The sequence below is a fragment of the Rhinatrema bivittatum genome, chromosome 17 (genome assembly GCF_901001135.1).
Source record: "Rhinatrema bivittatum chromosome 17, aRhiBiv1.1, whole genome shotgun sequence".
In the NCBI taxonomy this organism is placed as follows: Eukaryota; Metazoa; Chordata; class Amphibia; order Gymnophiona; family Rhinatrematidae; genus Rhinatrema; species Rhinatrema bivittatum.
This window is the reverse complement of record NC_042631.1, coordinates 22,958,632-22,979,259: the sequence shown is the minus strand read 5'-3', so window position 1 is coordinate 22,979,259 and position 20,628 is coordinate 22,958,632. Positions and strand designations below refer to the sequence as shown.

The following is a 20,628-nucleotide window of genomic DNA, read 5'->3' as shown; positions in this document are numbered from 1 at the left end:
ATTCCCATCACTCCCTTACAGATCCCCTGTATTCATCCCATGCTTTCTTGAATTCAGACCCTGTTTTTGTCTTCACCCATCTCCACTGAGAGGTCGTTCCTTGCATCCACCGCCCTCTCTGTAAAGAAATATTTCCAGGGACAGCAACTTTTAAACATCCGCATGGACATACACCTATGCGCGTATGCCGGCTCGCACTAATGGATGTGGCCATTTTATAACATATGCACGCATATTGACTTTTTTTTTATTTATTTAGCCGTTTTATATACTGTCGTTCCATATAATGATCACAACGGTTTACAGTAGTAACTTTCATAACTATTAATCAGCAAGTCTTGATGGTTTATGTAGGTAGTATTCATAAGCAAGGATTAACATATCTCAAATGAAATGAAATGTTCCAATCCATATTAAATTGTTTACTAAAGATCTAAGACTAAAGGCAAGTAGTTCAGGAAAATACTATATCAAATATCATATAATAGTCTGTGCATTGTCTTAAGATTCTTATGTTCCCTCATTATGTTTTATTCCTCATGCTTCAAATAATATCTCTCGTATCTCATGTTATTGTAGTTCATTACATTCTAATGTTTTTAGGTTAGGTTGTATGCATTTCTGAATAGCTATGTTTTTAGCTCACATTTAAATTTCGTTCTATCTGGTATCACGCGTAACGTCTCGGGTAGAGAATTCCAAAGCTTCGGACCCACTATGGAAAACACGCAATCTCTTACTTGAGTCAGATGTGCACTCCCTGTAGTGGGAACAGTCAAGAGTCCTTTATTTTGAAATCTTAGTGTTCACGGAGGTGTGTATGGCTGGAAAGTCACACCGATCATACCAGTATTACTAGAATGAATGATTTTTGAATATTAACGTTACTAGTTTGTAGTAGATTTGAGATTGTACAGGCAGCCGGTGCAGCGAGATCAGTGAAAGTGTAATGTGATCACATTTTCCTGGTTCCTAATAAAAGTCTAGCCGAGGTGTTTTGTAAGAGTTGAAATGGTTTCAAGATACCTATGGGAAGACCGAGAAATAGAGAGTTACAGTAGTCTATATGTGAGAGAATAAGTTTGCAATCCCGAACAGAAGTCTTCGAAGGTTATTAAAGGTTTCAACCAATGTAATATTTGTAACTTGGTGTAACTTGTAGTAATTAATTTATTGCTGTGCTTTTTCATAGTAAGGTTTTTATCCGGCTGGAGACCTAAATTCTGAACTTGGTTTGAGGCAGTAATTTGAAAAGTACCCAAATCTAGAACTGGAGGATTAACTATAGAAGGATTTCTACGTAACCAAATGACGTCAGTCTTTCTAGGGTTTATTGTATATGCGCATGCTATAAAATCGGCTGTACGCATGTACATATGCGGGCAATTTTATATGCAAGTGCGCATGTGCATGCAAATGCCAGCTCTATCGTGTAAGTGGGGGTATTTTATTAGATACGTGTGTCGATGGAATTACCAGTCTCCCCAGTCTATTCCCAGTTTGCCCAAATAAAGGATAGGACTTCCTACCTCCCTTTTACTCTTTTAGCCCCAACCCTTAAAACCCTGCTAACTATCCTCATTTTTTTTTTATTCAGTACTTACATGCCGTCCATAGCAGAAGTAAAGTTATACAGTAGGGGACCCCGGGGCACGCTTCTGTGTGTAAATCAGGGGCGGATTGGCCTATCGGGGATCGAGCATCCCCCGGTGGGCCGATCGCTCCAGTCACGTGGTCTGCCATGCGCGGCCATGACAGAGCCGCGCTCAGCAGACCACGCGATGTGTCCTGGGCCGGCCTGGGCGGCGAATACCTGGGCCGGTCCGACATCGTGAATCCGCCGCTGGCGTAAATACTTAAGCGCACATTTCAAGTTAACTTTCCGGAAGGTCCATTTCCTGCCCATGCTCCACCCAGTCCACACCCTTTGCGTCGTCCCTTTTTTTGACTTCCCAATTTATGCGCATACCGGGAAATACACGTATACTCACGTGCTTTTTAAAGTCCACACAGTCCAAATATTAAAAATTTGATCCAAGTTTAAACTGTTGACTTACGAAGTCAAGCACCTTCCTTAACCTTTTGATACAGCTTTTCCTAGCTCTCTGTTCAAGTTGTGTGAAGTGAACGTACATGTGAAAAATGAATTGTCCCAAGTACAAATAGAATTGAGAAGTCAAATTCAAGGTTAAATAACTATTTCCCGTTAAACCCACTGAAAAACTCTGATAAAGTCATGGCTTCTCAGAAAAGGAAAGTGGGTCTTTCACTGCTATTACGACAGTAACACTAAGCTCCATGCAGAGTAAGCCAAGGAGCAATAAAGTTACCTGGGTGACCTTACCTGGATATTCAGCAGAACATATGTGACAGCTTGCCCAGCTATCTAGCTGTAGTACTGACTAAGATTATCAGGACTAACTGCATTATAACCATGCCTTTGGAACACCCTTTCCCTGCTTCTATCTGGTTAATATTTTAGCTGGATAATGATTTACCCAGCTAAGATTTATCTGTTCTGCACAGCTAGAAATATTATATATATATGTTCTATTATATATATATGTTCTATTATATATCTTATGTTCTTATGTTCTTATAAAAGAAACAGAAAAAAAATTGTTTGTCTGGGTAAATGAAAAGTTACCCCCGACAAACCCTTTGAATATCAACTTCCCCATGTTTTAATCATTTGGAGGCCAATATTCAAAAACCATTTAAACAGGTGATTCACAAGTTATCTGTCTAAATGGTAATGTGGCATATTCAGCCACTTATCTGTCTAAATTATAGCCAGGTAAAAAGGGTGCATTTCGGGGGAATTCCAGGCAGGGGCTGAGATATTCGGCTAACCTAGCAAAATATTGGGTATATCCGGCTGGGTTAGTTGGATAACTAGCTGCTTAACTGGATATTTTCAAAGATATCCGGTTAAGTAGAGATCTGTAAAAGAAAAAAAATACATTTGCAGAGGGGTCTGTGGCCCATTTCTCTTGATACCTTGTCCAAATTATAGCTGAGGCCCTGTCAGCCTTGTATCTGCCATCCTTCAAACCCTCTAAAGCAGTGATGGTGAACCTATGACACGACGTTTTGGGTGACACGCCAGTGCCCACTGATACCCGACAAAATTTTAGGACCCCCCTGAAAGCCGTTGCGATCAACATTAGGCCCCCGCAGCAGCTGTGGTAGAGCGGGAGCCTCCCTCGAGGCTCTCTGCTCATTTCTCTCGCTTTTCCCGCTGTTTCATAGGCTTCAGCTGCTCTTCAGTCCACTCCACCCCCCCATCACGGCTGCGATCGCGTCTGCATTTTTGGGTTTTTTTTCTTTTCCCCCACGGCATCACTGATAGCTGTGGGGACTGCTCAGTCCTGCCTTCACCACCGCAGTGCTGGGAGACGCTCCCGCGGCCTTCCCTCACACCAGCCTCGTGTCTCTCTCTCTCTCTCAGACCTCCCGGTGCTACCTCGCCACATCTGAACGCTCCTCGCTGATTTCTGCAGATGGCCCCTCCCTCCTTTTGTTGGGGGCCTAGGCAAAAAATAACTCTCCCCCGCCATTCCTGCATCAGGCCTGTCTGCCCACTTCCTCCCACACCAGCTGGTAGAACTGCCTTGATCCCTCCTGACCACCAATGTAAGTACGTTTTTTTAATATATATATTTAGAAGCTGCATAAGAGGAGAGAGAGTGGGAGTGTGCAAGGGAGCATGTGTGCATGTGTGTGTATTTGCCACGGTGCGAGGAAACGTGTGTGTATGGGGGTGTGTGTGTGTATTGTGTGTGTGTGTGTGTGTGTGTGTGTGTCAGCAGGTGTGGGAGAGCATGTGTGTGGTTATGTTAGCAGGTATAAGGAAGCGTGTGGGTATGTCAGTGGGTGCAGGAGAGCGTGTGTGTGCGCATGTCTGCATAATTGCTGTTTTTTTCATCCCGTTTGATTAATGTGCTGCATGATAATAATGAATCTGTATTTTTAATAATGAATCTGTATTTTTCATTATTAGTTTGTTTTACTCGTTTTTCATTTTTGCAAATATTTGACATTTTCTTATATAATGCATAGCACCAGACATTAAGGGAACTGTATTATTCTTTTTATACAAAAATAAATGAATATGTATAGAATTGTGTCCGTTTTGTTCGGGGGAGGTGGGGACACACCAGCAGAGTCGAGTTAGGCATTTTCCGAATTTTTGACACGCCGATCCTAAAAGGTTCGCCATCGCTGCTCTGAAGCATGTTTACAGGTCCCAGGCCCGCCAACCCTGCTAGTGATTTAAACAAACTGTAAATCTTGTACGAATGCAGGCAAACTCTTAAAACATTCCTAAAATTCTTTTTTTGCTGGGACTGCCTTTTTTGCCTGATTTGCCGTGCTTGGAACTTAGTGAGATTGCAGCATTTTGATGATGACCCTGGCATTTGTTGATCTTGCTTCAAATTGTTAATTGTTCGGTTCCGTAATGCTTTGTTTTAGTTCGGAGTTTTGTAATTATTGCGCATGTTATTATGTATATCACTTAGGGCAATGAATACATTTTAATAAATGCAAATACAAAATCTAACCCCCACCCCGGATCCCCCCACCCATCCATGGGCACGTCAGTCCGCATCCACCCCCACCCCTCTGGACCCTCCCGGACCCTTCCTCCCCCCCGATTCCTCCCAGTCTATGCCGGGATCGAGGTTTTACCTTACCCTGCGCCCGGAGGTTCAGCGCTGAAACCATAAGTTAGGCACTACTTACATTTCCAGCGCTGGGAGCATGTAAGGGAATATTTGTTTTAGGGGAAGGAGGAGGGGTCCGAGGGGGTTTGTGTGTGTGTGTGTGTGTGTGTGTGTGGACTGGCCAGATCTTAGCCCATGGATGGGGGGTGGGAATCTGGGTTGGCAGGCCTGTGGCATATAAACATACTTTAGAGGGTTTGAGGGGTGGCAGATGCCTCTGCTATAATTTGGACAAGGGATCAAGATAAACGGGTCAAAGGCCTGTTTACATGTTTTGTTTTGTTTTTCCTTCCCAGGAAGGAACTAGTGAGGCAGTAGCGAACAAGTCCCCTTACAGGACCATATCCAACGTTCAAAGGAAGCAGGAGAACTAACTTGTTTCAAATACCTCAATAGGTATTTGTTGTGGCTCAAAGTTCGACGACGGTGTGAATTCAGTTCTGTCCCCTGACATGTAAGTGTTTTGCTGAAACAGCTGCATTGAAGGGACACAGTGCTGCATGGGCCGGCAGATCAAGAGTACTGTCAAAGTATCTTTGAGGATAACCAGTAGCTAGTTATCCGGCCACACATTACTTAAGCAAGTATATTCAGCAGGGCGTTTTTCTCACTGAATATACAGGACAAGTTATCCGGCTAACTTTAGCGGGATAGCTCGTCCCCTAAACGGCCTACTGAATATTTTTTTTTTTTTATTTAAGTTTTTTATATACCAACATTCAAGACAAAAGTCCCATCATGCTGGTTCACATGAAACAGGAGTGCAAAATAAACTTAAACTTGAACAATAGTGCGGAAAAGCAGTTACATGTAACAAGGAAAAATAGAACTTGGAGTGAGAAGGAAAAAGGAAAGGAAAACCAGCTAATATATAGGCAAGAATATAGGCCTCTTGGTTTTAAAATCTTTTCTTAAAGTTTTTCCAGTGATGCCCCCACTCGTGACGACTTGCTGATTCCACCTTGCATCCAGTAATCTCGTACAGAATATTTAAAAGCCATGCTACATCGCAAAAGAGTAGAGTTTTATATTTTGAGGTTTCATTGCATCTCGGCAGATTAATTTGGGAAGAAACTCTGAAAACAGAAACAGGCTGTTTCATGAAAGGCTGACTATTTAAAGCAGTAGGAATCATTTTCAAGAACATGCCCTGTAGAATGGGGCATAGGATTTACTTTTGGTTAATTATACAAAAGTAATCATGTTCCAAGGCCCCATTTAGCGCCATTCTTGGACTGGTGGTAGCACGGCGTAGTGACATTATCTGATGTGCTGTGCTTTTTTTTTTTTTTTTTTTTATTCCTGCTGGGAGCCCTCTTTATTTGCACTTACCTCAGGTAATCTCTGCGGCAGAGGATGAGATTTGCTTTCGTGTACAGAGTTGATCCCACTTCTCCGAGGCGGCAGTCACAGCAGGCGCATTTTAGACAGTCTTCGTGCCAGTACTTATCCAAAGCCTTCAGCAGGTAGCGGTCCTTGATCTTTCGGTTGCAGCCAGCGCAGCCTTTCTGCTTCCCTTTAGGTTGCACAGAGAGCATCGGCACACCTACCCAAAGGGGAAAAAAAAGAAAAAAAGCAGTCTATGGGAAAGGTTTATTGCACTGAGGAGGTCCATGTTTAAAGTCAGAAAGAGAGGGCTGTATAAAGTGCATGCACTTTGCATGACAGAGATCAGTGACGACAATGCATGGAGGTTCACCATTTCTAGTTTTGGAAACTATATTGCACGGAGCGATCCAACGGCTGTATATTTTTAACAGCAAAGCAGCAGCTAGAATGCTGGGCTGTTAATTAACTTTCTGAAAAGCAGATTGACCTTAAAACTACTAAAGAGATGTGTATTTGAGAAAATAGGACAGTTGCCAGTAGCAATAAACATTTATATGGGCAGTAGTAGCGGTTAAATGCATCGAGTTCTTGGGTCTAAATGGAAGGCATCTTAAAGCATTTTAAACTTTCAAGCCTCCTATTCATTATGCCACTTCTCCATCAAACACTTATTTATACTTTAATACAGAGGGGTTATTGAAAAAAGCTGCAAATTGCCTTGGTGTCATGCAACTTCCTGCCTAAAATGTTCCTTTTAGCCTCCTAAAGGACAAATAACGGCTATTTAATAACTGCAGTAAACACTAATAGTCTAGCTGTACTTGACATTTGTAGTTCTGCTAAAAGCCACCCTCAGGCTGCCGCTAACACTCAACACATACAAGCACACACAAACCCCAGTCTTTTACAGTAATAACTGACCTGCCAGAGCTGAAAGCACATGACAACAGCACTTAAGACAGTTTTACACAAACAGGGAGGTATCGATCCATTTGATAAACTAGTCTCAGTACCATGGAGACAGATCAAGTCATTAAAAAAAAGAAAAAAAACACCTCTTAAGGCTTACAGAGGAGCTGGACTGAACTCAGCTGCCCTACGCAAGTATCAGTTTTATGAAACAATCATTTTTAAGTCTAAGTAAATTTTTTGCTACTGGAAAAAGTTAGTAGTAAATATCATTTGAAGTAGCCAAAATAAAAAAAATTAAAAAAAAAAAGTAATAACACCATCTCTGGTAAGGTGAGAAACGTTTCCCTTTCTCCATTACAGCTACATTTCCCAAAAATAAGAAGGTGGGCTTATGCACTCTGTCGAACACACCACACACCAAGATATCAAAATCCACAGCTTGGTGACAACAGGTTGCCCAGATTCAATGGTCTTCTGAACAACTAAACTCTTCTGAGCAATTGCCCCACTGTTTTCAGAGATGGCTTTATGTTCTTTTTCATGCTTATCTAGAATTAAGGCAGCGCCGAGAAAGGGCAACAGAAATGGAGCATCAATCCTACGAACTGAGACTCAGAAAAGGAGAGGCCAAGATATTCAAATGCGTGAAAGGTGTTAATGCACATGACACACTTATTCCTGAAATAGAAATTCCAGAACAAGGGGTTATGATAGGAGACTCAGGAGACACAGCAGGAATTTTTTTTTTTTTTCACCAAAAGAGTAGAGGAAGTGTGAAATACCCTCCTGAGATGGGTGCTGATGGCCAACAGTAATAGACTTTAAGAGGGCATGGGATTAGCACAAAAGATCCTTAGTTGCAGAAAACGGAGAGCACAGAAAGCACAGCCTAGAGGTAAGTGTTGAAGTATTCGTAGCACCATACTTATGCCGCCCCGATCTGGACAAAGGCACAGGGGCTCACTGGGAGGGTCATGGGCCATAGTAGTACTCATACATCCCGAGTCGTTCCTACCCAGAGGTGGGCGGGGGGGGGGGGGGGGGGGGGGGGAAGGAAATGTCACATTATCAATACTCTTGGGGTTTTCTATCCTCCCTGGGGCATTTCTACACACCAGTCCAGTCACAGCCAGCCAAAAAATGCCACACTGCCCACAAAAAAACTGTTGTTCAAAAAGAAAGGTCTTTACTGGTCTCTGATGGCAGGCAAACAAAACCCACGGGAACAGCAAGGGTTAGTGTGCCAAATAGTTCAGGAAACTAAGTCCAATAGCAGGAAAAATAAACTCAGTGTCACAGTAGCAAAGTACTGTGCACCCTGGGCAGGTAAGATCCCTAGGGCAAGAACTCTCCTCTAATACTTCTTCTTTCTATTCTCACTGTTCTCTTCCATTCTCATATTAGCTGAGTCTCTAGCCAATCCCCCTTCTCAAGTCAGCAACTCTTCAGGACTTTCCTTAGCTGGATGGTTTTTTCTGAATCCCCACGAAGGACATTTCTCTCTTCTCCAGATTTCTCAGCAGTTCTTTGGAATGTCAACTACTTCTTCCTGCTCCTGGAGGGCCCCAATGTCGGGCCCCTGCCACTCCTGCACAGGACTTTTCCAGGCACTCCTCTGGTGAGAGAGTGGGCCCAGCTCCTTTCCTTATGAAGGGAAAGAGTCTGCATCAGCGCCACACTGCAAAGAGGCAGTATCTTCAGATTATAGACTGTAAGGCTGGCCCTCAGGACTGAACTCCATACTATATATACATATACATATATATATATATATATATATATATATACATATATATATATATATATATGTATATATATATATATATATATATATACATATATATATATACATATACATATACATATATATATACATAGATGTAATGGATCTCCATACTACCCCTAAGCCCCAAATAAGAGCCCCCTGACTCAGCTATTGTTTATACTAATTATTTACTTCTTTCTCAAGCCTTTCCTTCCTTCCAGCAGTCTATGCTTCCAAGTTTACTTTCCCTGTTGAATGTAACTTTGTTTTTCCTGTTCAATCTATTGTTTTTTGGTTACTGTTCATGGTTCAATTCCCCAATTCGATGTAAACCGATCTGATATGGTCTCTACCATGAAGGTCGGTATAGAAAAGTGTTAAATAAATAAATAAATAAATAAATAAGCTGCACTCACATGGGCACAGGAGTTTTTTATTGAACCGAAGACACATCCCACTGCGGAGTATCAAACGTCTAAACATATCTACTCTATTCTGACATCACAAATACAAGAAGTAAATTTGGGGGTCCCTTTACACTTGCCCAATTCTACAATGTTTTCAGGATGCCAGAATGTATGGCAAAGTGGATAATATGAAAAACGTTAGAAGTCCTAGCAATAATACTGGCACGCATGTGAGAGGGTCTGTCAGACAGGCCGTAATGGTAGGCTTGATTAGCAACTTGGTCTATCTGTCTGACTGCAAGTTATGTAATAAACTAGAAGTCATAGCGGAGACACAGGTGCTCAAGTAATGGAGTGTCAGGCAGGCTATGCAGAGCACCTAGCTGGTCAGATGTCTGGGCAACAGTCAGCTACACTAGTATCGCTGGCTATGTAGATTGGGCTGGTGGTTGGGCATGAGAAAGTTGGGAGCTGGAGGGAACTAAGTCAAGATCTTGCGTGCCCTTCTATCCAATACGGAGGAGTACAAAGGAGGAAGACAGAAAGCAATTCCTGGTAGAAAACAAAAAGAGGAAGAAATCTTGTAGCTGGTAACGGTCTGGCAGTGTGGATAAAATAACTGGGTAATTTTATCTGGAAACACTTAGCATGGGTCTCATTTCACTTTGCACATTTTAGGCCATCTTATTTTTTTAAATCTCATAAGTTTTAATCTTAGCTCATAAGTCACCTAGTGAATCTGTACTGCCTCGTTTGCCGTATATGTCCCTTCAGAGAACAACTTTGCTTGGAAGAAGGGAAGAGAGTCCATAAAAATTCCCCAACCTTAGGTCTACCCATTTTTAGGAATTTCAGGTTGGAACTTGAAGGATTTATACAGAATAGGGATGTGTATTTGTTTGAAACAAATGGGTAAAACATAAATGTGCCCATATTTGTTTCATTTGTGGCCCCCATGAAACAAATGGAGGGGGGGGGGGGTGTCCCATTTTTATTTACATTTTATGGTCTCCTTATTCTGTATATGGTGAGGGTGCATCTCTGTTCTGCATTGTGACCAAGGTGAAGTACTCTGCTAGTGTGTATTTTCTGTGTAGGGATCAATAGTAGCCTGGTTTGGTTTGTTTTCCTAATAGGAAGTATATTTGTGTTTTAGAATCTGGTATAATATTTGCAGTGCTGCAAATATTACACCAGGTAATATTAGATAGGTAGGGCAGTTACTGTTTGAATGCTAGTAATTAACACTGTTTTGGTATAGGTGATTTTCTATATTATAATTGAAATTCAGTTTACTAATGGCTTTCTGAGGGCTAAGCCCACACCCTGTATGCATTATAAGGCTTAATGTCATATGGGCTCCAAGTGTTTTTTTGCAGGATTTTCTGGTTGGTACCAAAGCAGTACATATAAATATAATATACATGTTGTAAGTGATATTTTTACCTCAGAAGACTATAATTTGAATGTCCTTTTCATGTAAAATTTGTTTTAGAGATACTTTATTTTACTGTAAGATTCATGTAAGGTACATAATATCCTTGCACCATCCTTGATTCCTCTGCTTCTTGTTTTGGAGAGGAGAGAAAAGGTGGAAGAGTAATCCAAGATTGGCATTAGAAGGGCAGGAGTAGCAGAAATGCAACACCCAAAACCAGCAGTATGATCATCTTTGGTTCCTGTTTCTGAGACAGGAAAGGCAGTATTTGCACCAATTGATTCTGAGGAAGAATCTTGTCTGGGATTCTCTGAATCAGAAGATACTGAAGAGCTACTAGCAAAAGAGAATTTGGGACATTTAGTTAGTCGCATCTTAGCCTCCAGTGAGATGATGGAAGAGAGAGATGATATTGATGATGTTGAAATTCAACATCCAGGAAGAGAAGACAATGAATATAGAAAGCATGAGGAATGTACCTGGCATTTTTCCTCAGGGTCCATCCTCTACCTCCACTCCAATGCCAGCATCAGTCTCCAAGGATGTAGAGAAGGGATTGCAGATGAAACCCCTGCAGTATTTTAAAGTGAGGGAGGACCCAGGCTTTGCTCAATGTATTCATTGCAGGAAGGATATTAGTCAAGAGAAACACGTAGGGCATCTCACAAACACTGGTATGCATCACCTGCAGAAGCAGCACCCACTAGAACCGGCATCAGGGGAGGGTGGCAGTACTAGCCTGCAGACTCTTTCTGCTACTCCATGTAAAAGCCAGAAGAAAAAGGTTTAAAAAGGGGAAGACTTTTCCCCAATCTGATCCCATGTCCTCTTCCAGCAGTCCACAGCCATGCAACTGAAGTGGCTACTCACCATGGATAAAATGGGGTGGTATTTCATAGCACTGTCCTGAGGTAAGAGGCAGAGGCAATATCTAAAATAGTAATGAGCAACATCAGGGAAATGATTGTCCTACTCCTTGATGATGAGCCTAATTCGGAATGGTTCGGGAGAACCGAAAAATAATTGAATTTTTCCCGAAATTTCAGAAACAAATCAGGGCCTCCGAAAAAAAAACTCTGAACCACAGGAAAAACAAAATTCCCATGGGGGGGGGGCCCCCGAAATGAAGCCCAACATGAAAGTTTTTACCCGAAGCACATCTCTAATACCCCTTATCCTACAACCTAGGGGTCTTTCTTTCAATCAGCATTGCTGCCAAGCTTACAAATAAATAAATAAATAAATAAATAAATGCCCAGACTTTGCACCTTAAGCGTCTTGCTGTCACTCTGCCTTGCTATCAATCCCAAGACTCTACAGCTTTGGTGTGTGTTTTGCCACTGTGGGGGCTGCTTTGCACATCTGATGGTGCCTTGGCGTGTTGATGCCACACCTGAATATTTAAAACATGCCACTTAGCTGGATAAATCAGAACTTATCCAGCTAAGTGGTGCTGAATATGGACCTCAGAATTTTCAAGTAGTTGGCTGAGGCAGGTAAGGCACAAAATTTATTTCAGAAAGTCAAACCTGATCAGCATGGGTTCATGATCTACAACAGGGCCACATTTTCTGCCAGGTCAAGGACCTGGAACCTTTATTACATAAACTGCAGAAAGTTATTTTCTTTTCCCCACTGAAGCCACAGTGGAAGGTGGATGTCACTGCTGACTCTGACCTGAGGTTTTTTTTATTCACCACTGATCTATAGGACCTGCTATTTTTTTTTTCCTTTTGAAAACAAAAGACTTGCAAAGGATTTTAGCTCTGCAGCAAGAGGAGCCCTCCTTAGAGGCAACAGGTGCACAGTAATCAAACACAAACAGGGCTGAAGAATGCTTTTAGCTGGTTTGTTAGACAGCATTTCAAAGAGCTATCGCTTGAAAATATAAATAAAAAACAGCATTCCACCTAGAAAAAGAAACGTTAAAAGCCAGCAGTGTGTAGTTAACAAGGAAAAGTTCACATTGGCCAGATGTCAGATTATTTGCACATGTTTGAACAAAGCATGACTATGGCACGTGGGAAACAACTAAAGAGTAAGACCACATACAATTCTATATTCCCCAGGTTTAAGTTGTATACTAAAGACACAACCGCACTTCAAACAGCTTGTGAAGGGTGGCCACGACAATGGTCAAAAATTAGATGCAGAGAATTTCCTGCTTGTTTTTCCCAATTTCTTTTGAAGTAGAGTTGTTAGATCTGTCTTAGCCTTTGGGTTAACGTAATAGATTAAGTAACCTCAGTCGTACCTTTAGCACTCTAGTTTCCTGTACAAGCTGGTAAAATTGCACTTTCTGTTGAGAAAAAGCCCGCAAGAAACCGAAACCTGTACTGAGTGTGCACAGCTACATCCCATCGCATAAAGTAGGTCAGAAGCACCTCCAGGTAATATGCCGTGATGATCATGTTTTATGGAATGGTATTGATGTAATATTGGATGCTTAGTTCAATCAGCATTTAGCTCTGCCCAGGGTATGCAAATTATTTGACTTTACTGCAGCTCTAACAAAATACCCATATTATCTCCTAAATTGTTTTACACATCTTTCTGAAGTGTTTTATATATTGCCAGAATCAGGCACTTGTCACTAGTTATATGCAGCTTTCCAAAGGGTCTCCTAATATCTAGAGCAGTGATTCCCAATCTTGTCCTGAGGACCCCCCCCCCCAGCCAGTTGGGTTTTCAGGATATCCACATTGAATATGCATGAGAGAAAATGTGATGTAGTGCGTGCACATTTTCCCTCATGCATATTCATTGCATGCACATTTTCTCTCATGCATATTCATTGTGAATATCCTGAAAACCCGACTGGCTGGGAGGGGGGGAGGTCGGAGTCCCCAGGACAGGGTTGGGAACAACTGCTCTAGAGCCTGGCCAAACTCCATGAATAGGTCATGCATTTTAATATATTTATTTGTCTGTCTCTGAAACTGTGTGGGCCCAGCTACTCTGCATCAAGAGGCTACCGGCTCTGACAAAGCATACAGATGCACTACCTAATTTCCTTAATGCAACTCCAAAGGTTAATTAGTCTGAAAGACTAACGTGGAACTGTTAGCTAATGATATACGCCTCAGGGTTCTTATGCTCATGCTTTATGGAAGTCTAGCGTATAAAGCCACACAGCCATAATCAAGCTGCTGTTGCTCCAAACTCCCTTACATCTTTAAAAATAAAGAGAGAAAAAGACAAAAAAAACCCCCAAACAACCCTGATGCTTTAAAAACTGAAGTAACTGAAAGCCGTTTAGTTTCACCTAAATTTTATGCCTTGTAGGAAGGGCTCAGGTGCAACTACTGCACTGTTTGTTACTGCGACAAACAGCTCTCTACAGCTCACCCGAGAAGGCAGCACGCAAGCATAAAATGTGGGGGAGGAGGGGTCTTACAGTGTTTGAGGGGGTCTAGCCAACATCTCCAGTTTGTCATTTATGACAGCTGATTATTCAATTCAAAAACTTCTTTACACAAATTGTACACATTAAAAAAGGTCAATCTCACCCAACTCCTGTTAAGCACATATAATTGGCCAATTTCCTCAGTATCGTTCATTCATGTGCGTTTTATGAAAAGCTTTCAGATAAACACATTTAACTTCCCATCAGTTAAAAAAAAAAAAAAGATACACAACTTAGGTTAATCTTACCATTGTGGATTTCTGAAGCAAGGATAGCCATGCTCCAAGGATGGTTGTTGGTTACTGTACATGGTTAACCGGTATAATGCTCTCAGAATTAAAAAACATGGTCATTGACTTTAGGGTCAAAATTACTGTGGCGATGCGTATTACTTAGCATGAACACAAGCACCGAAGCACTATTAATGTCCTGTTTTCAAGCAGTGTGTACTTCTTTAAAAGTTCACCCGTCTGCGGTGGCAGTGCAGTGCTACCTTCAGACCCTCTTTAACATAGAAACAGGATATGACAGCAGGTAAAGACCATACAGCCCCATCCAGATGTCCTGTTCAGCTTTATAGCCCCTTCCTCTCTCTGCAGAGATCCTCTGTGCTTGTGCCATGTTTTCTTGAATTCTGATACGGTCTTTGTCTCCACTGCCTCCCCAGGCAGAATGCTCGCTGTGTCCACCACCCTTTAACACAAGGGACTGAGTTACTACTTCCCCCCCCCCCCCCAGACAAAACAGAACCACCCTTTTTAGTACATCTGGGCCTATATAAGGACCTCCACTGCAGTCAATACTACATTCTGTAGCTGTACACAGTAGCCTGAAAATTGCCAATTTGGGAATAAAATTAAGAGGCAATAAGCAGAGCAGAGCAATAATTCCCAGTCTGTTTTGTATGCCAGATATTAATTGGGGAAGGATGGGGGAGAATGTTTTAGTATATTGTGTTTGTCATCCCCTAGAGTGTTATATCACTGGATCCATAATTGCTCTATTTAAAAAAAAAATTGTATTACTATTAATTTTGAGCCTCAGGCTTAAACCTGGAAAAATTTAGTCTATTCACATTTACATTTTGTCTGACACCGTAATAGCAGCAAATCAGATGCAGATTTGCCCATTATTAAACACCAGGCATATGTGAATGTAAAGCTAAATTGATGTGGTCTCAAAAGGGGAGAGACAAGCATTTACTTGATTGGAAAGGTATACTCCATGGTGCACACAGTTTCTTGAGGTGGTCTTTAAACTGAGTCTGTGTGCACAGGCTCAATTTAAAGACCACGTCTAGAAATTATGAGGTCAATATCTAAAACCCATTTAGACAGATAACTTTAGTTATTCGTCTAAATGGAAAGTTTTGGTATTTTCATACCCTTATCCCTCTAGATTTTAAGATCTAGCCAGATAAAGGGGCATTCAAGGGGACAAAACTGGGAGGAGCTACTTATCTGACTAATCTAACCAGAGAAGTAACCGATATTCAAACTTACACAGCTAAGATATCCGGCTAACTTTAGACCAACTATTAAGCAGATCTAAAGTAAGCCAGATAACTTCAAACTTATCTGGGTATGTTCAACGGCACGGCCGCACTGCTAAATGTCCTGCATTAGTCTTATCCCTTAACTTTCTTAACTGGCTATGTCTGAATACTGACCTCAGAGTACACCGCAGTGTATACCTTTCCAATGGCATTAAAGCTTGTCCCTCCCTTTTTGAGACCACATTCACATATGCACTGACATTTCCATACCACTCAAGGGCACTCAAGTTCCAATCCTCTCCACCCCCCCCCCCCCCCCCCAAGTCCTGTCCCCTGTTCAAATACTCCACCCTCCAGGACAGCTAATCCACAGCTACCCTCCGCAGCCTCAGACTACCTCCCAGCATTCAGTTTAGGGTTTTGCAATTCCTCGGCCCTGCTAGTGCAGTCAGGTTCCTAACCTTCCCATGAAGGCAACAAAAGCAGTGGGTCTAAAGTCTTTAGCCCCACAGAGACTGTCAGGGGCTAGAAGCAGCATGGGAGCAAAACATCTTTGGCCCTCATAGGCAAGAGTGGACGGAGCTGCGAGTGCTGTATACCTACAGATTTTGAGCAGTTTTCCCCCAGCTTAGATGTTGACCTTCCTGTTTTACATGTAACTGTTGACAAGAAAGTTGTGCGTCCAAGTTGAAAGAGACACTGATGACATGGTCAAGTGCCTAGCTAAGTGTCCTGCAGTATACATAGTGCAAAGAATATCTAATAATGGGCAATGGAAATTCACAACAGACATGTCTTTTTACTGAAACAAATTACTAACATAAAAGGCATAAATATAAAATATGAAATCTCACTTTATCTATACACATGACTATCCAATAATTACGAAAGTTAAGGGAACCTGAGCTATAGTATCAAGTTGACTTTTCACTTCAGCTGTAGTATAAATTTAAGATACAGGGTATGTGGAGTCTCAAAGGAAAAAGTAATGTTTCATGATCTTCAGTGCATTGTAGAAGATAAAAGTTAATGCTTGAGCCCATCCCCACCTCGGCACTGGGAAGCAGCAGTTGAAGAAGGATGAAGTATGAAAGCTATTACTGCCCAATTGTTGTTTGCACTAAGTTAAGACCAAATTTTTCCAGTCTTACTGTAGGGACTTCTGAGCATCTCTTAAAGGAGCTTGTTCTCTCTAAACCAAAGACAACGGAAGAAGAACAGCAAAGCACCGAGGACATTCTTCTATACGGGACTGAAACGAGAAATGCAGGCCTTGCAGAAAGAACGCCTAGGTTGTAAAATATATCCTTGGCACTGCCCTTACTCTGTTTATCTTGGCTCTGCTTGAAACAAAGAGCTTTGATACTGATTGGAGGACTCTTATCTCTAATGTCATTTTGAGACCAAGCTGTTCTCTATGCTAAAATTAACTCTTCATTTCTTAAAAAAAAAAAGTGTGAAACTCCCAATCACAGAGTGGTGCTTGGCCCTCATCCATATGCATTGACCCTGCATACATTATGCGAATTCACATCTATAAAAAGTAAGTGAAACAAAGTAACTGGAGGTTTCCACCATCAAGATGTCACGAGGAACCTGACATCAGCGAGCTCCCAACAGACAACCACTCTCAGGAGCAGATGAAGCCTGGCCCCATCTCTGCTGGATCATCAGCATTCAAGAACACATTTTGATCTTGAGATGCCCGTACTTAGCTAAGCCTTTCTGACCTGCACACCGATGAACACAGATACTAATGACTTTACAGAGAGAAGTTACCCAACACCTTCAGTTGTTGTTTGCCAGCATGATGAGAGAACAGAGTTTAGAAGCAATGCCCTCATGCACCATCCTTTAAAATGGCACTGGCACCAAAGTGATATAAAGGCTGGCACCAAAGTGATATAATTATGTGCAATTCTGAGAGACAGCCAGCACCATTTTGATGATTTCACTGTCCTTTGGACCGACGGACCTCCATGGGTGGGATAATTGGGGACCAGTGAGGTCTACAGTTCTAGCAATCTTACGGGGCAAGAACAAGGATCAGAGGGTACTAGAAAAATTCTGGTTTGGCCCAACTCAGCCCAGCTCGGTAGGCCTAGGCTCTGAGTTATCTTTACAGGGCTGGAGGGGAGTTGGAGGCTCTCAGGGCCTTGGTTGACAATATTTTTTTGGGATTGGTTAATAAAACTGAAAAAAAAAATTAAACACATGAAAAGATGAACAAAAAGGCCCCCCAAAACATAAAACTAACTGAAATGAAATTTTTGCCCTCATTCCAAATCAAGCTCATTGGGGATTTTTACAGAGGCAATATCACTTCTTTCTGCTCACCTCCCTCCCTATACACCCATGCATTTTTCTGGCTTTGGCTGTCATCTTATCTGCCTGTTTGGCCACCTGGAGATCAGATGTAATTTACCCCCCAGATCTTGCTCTTGTTTTGTGCATAGATGAATTCCCCCCCCCCCCCCTACAATGCAGCTCAAATGCACGACTCTGCATAGTTTAGCATTACATTTTAACAACCTGAGTTTAGACCATTCCTCAAGCTTCCCTCCTCATGTTTTCTTCCCCTTCCTGGGTGTCTAGACTATCATGATCTGCAACAGAGCATTAAAAAGGTTGTTAAGTTGTCAACCATTTCAGAAAGTATAAGTATCTCACTCCTTATAAATCAACCAAAGCCGAGATCCCCATTATCCTGAGTGCTGGAAATTTGGACACCACGTTCGGCATCAGAAGTACATTACATCAGTTTAAAAACATAAGAACATAAGAAAATGCCATACTGGGTCAGACCAAGGGTCCATCAAGCCCAGCATCCTGTTTCCAACAGTGGCCAATCCAGGCCATAAGAACCTGGCAAGTACCCAAAAGCTAAGTCTATTCCATGTTACCATTGCTAATGGGTCCATAAGGCAGATCACCTGACCCAACCTGTCCCTGACTACAAATGACTACAAATGATCTTGGATTCCCCTGAGCTGTTCTTGTGTGTGTGTGTGTGTGTGTGAGTGTGTGTGTGTGTGTGTGTATGTGTGGTGGGGGAGAGGGGTGATGAATCAGGGCAAGGACCCTGGGGCTCATGTGACTACTGCAGTAACATCCCCCTCTCCAGCTATCACTTATCCAATGGAGGTCAGAGGTCCAGGAGTTTTGGTGGTCCATGCTGCAGCGGCAGGGACCGCTAGCCAACTCCAGATGGGAAGATGCAGGGAGGGAATCCCCAAACTGCACTCACCAACATCTAAGGCAGGAAGGGGGGGAGGGGGCGTGCTTTGGCAGATTTGCCCCAGGGTCAGCCTTGCAGGTTCCAAACCCATTGCCGTCATGAATCAGAACCAAATCCAATTTATGAAGTAGCCGTAGAGCACAAAAAGTAAACAGAATACAAATAGCAGGGGAATCAGGGTCATACAGATAATGCTCCCAAAAATAATTCATGCGGTCAGATTGCTGTTCCCAGTCCCCTTAATAGCAAATGCTTCAGTTCTGAGACAGATTTTTATCAAAAATACATGGGTGCCTGCAACAGTGTGGGGAAGGGGGGGGGGATCATTTATTTATTTAAAATAACTTTCTCCTCGGTTCTAAAGACTCACCCAAGGCAATGAACAATAAACACACATTTGCCCCTTCCCTTAGATTTTAACGAGCAATTATTTTTGTAACAATTTCTAGGATTGATTTTCATACTTTTTTTGGAGTGGGGGGGGGGGGCGGGGTTATGCCTCCAGTCTCCCCAAAAAACCTTTGCACTCATGAAAGGATAGCACTGGTTAGAGTTGACTATACCCAGGTTTCCTACCCAACGTCACCCTTAATTTCAATAAATGTAAAACATGCTGGTATCTTATGACATTTTCATGCCTATGCTCCATATGAAAACCTTCCGTAACCATATTCTGCTACTTAAAAGCACTTGCTGCATATTCGGTAGCTCAAATAAAAACTCTACTCATTGCCAAAATGGTCATTTGATGCTCTTTGTATACCACAAAGACTAAGTGTGATTTGTCACGAGCTCTGGTATAAGCAGGGCTTTTAGATCTAAGTGCTGGCCACAGTTTCTCAAGACACAAGGCAATAAGGTGTCATTCATAGACACTTGGAACTCGGACTCAAACCATAATGGGTTTTATATTCTTGACATTTTCCCTTCTTCTCCACCCCCATTTTTTTTTTAACAAAAAATTCTCCTAAAAACCCACATATTGATCCCAAGGTCATTTTACCCAAAAAAAAAAAGCCAAACGCCAGTGGCACTGAAGAACATTGTTCATATAATCAAGAAACCAGCAGATACAGAAACAAAAAAAAAAAAATCAGGAATGCAACAATGAAACAGCATGATGAACCGGTTCTCTGTTCTTTCAGAATGTATAAAAAACTACATTAAAAAGAAAAAGTATGGCGTACAGACAAAGAAGCTTTCCATTTAACTTGATTCATGTAACAGATACACTACTACTGACCTTCCAAGTGTCATAAAACATTGCTTGCCAATAAATCAGAAGGTATTTTGCAAAACGTAGGCCATTTTACTTTTCCAAGCAACCAGCATACAAAATGAAAGCAGCATTAGGACTTGGTATAAAAAGTGTTTGTTTAAAAAAAAAAAAAAAAGAAAAAGAAAAAAAACATCTTTACTGAAATGCGCTGCATACAGGTCATTTGCATGCTGAGCTGTCAGACCAGGCACTTTCCATTAAAGAGATAGCATCCTTTCTCATAAGTCCATTTGGGATCCATTTTAGTGGTATCTAAAAGTCAAATCTACATGGTAATCCTTTTAATGTACTCTTGACTTTAAAAAGAGCTTTATGTTCCTTCAGGAAATGTTTTAAGCCATTACCCAGTAATTACTACTCACCCATGAAACCACGATGTGATTTTTTATAATACATAATCAGTTTGCTGTCTCGAACTAGGCTGGAATTCTGGCTAGAGTGCTTAATGTGGAATAAATAATCCTAAGCAACAATATTGCATGCCAATAACAAACTTTACAGGAGAACCTATAAAACATTTTATGAAAACTGTTTGTACTATCAGTATGTTTGCCTTCCCTAAAAATGTGGTAGGTTTTTAAGTGTCCATAAGAACGCTGAGCTGCTGGAATAGATGGTTTACAAAATTAGCA

At 41.7% G+C, this 20,628-nt stretch overlaps 1 protein-coding gene across 5 annotated transcripts in view; it reads right to left on the bottom strand.

Annotated features, from left to right (window-relative positions):
- Window positions 1–20,628, bottom strand: part of LMO1 (LIM domain only 1) — a 128,435-nt gene that overhangs the window by 29,816 nt on the left and 77,991 nt on the right. For all 5 annotated transcript variants that reach the window (XM_029582614.1, XM_029582616.1, XM_029582615.1 and 2 more), the window contains one exon: window positions 6,060–6,273. In XM_029582614.1, the coding sequence (XP_029438474.1) occupies window positions 6,060–6,273 (214 nt within the window). The remainder of the gene's footprint in view (window positions 1–6,059; window positions 6,274–20,628) is intronic.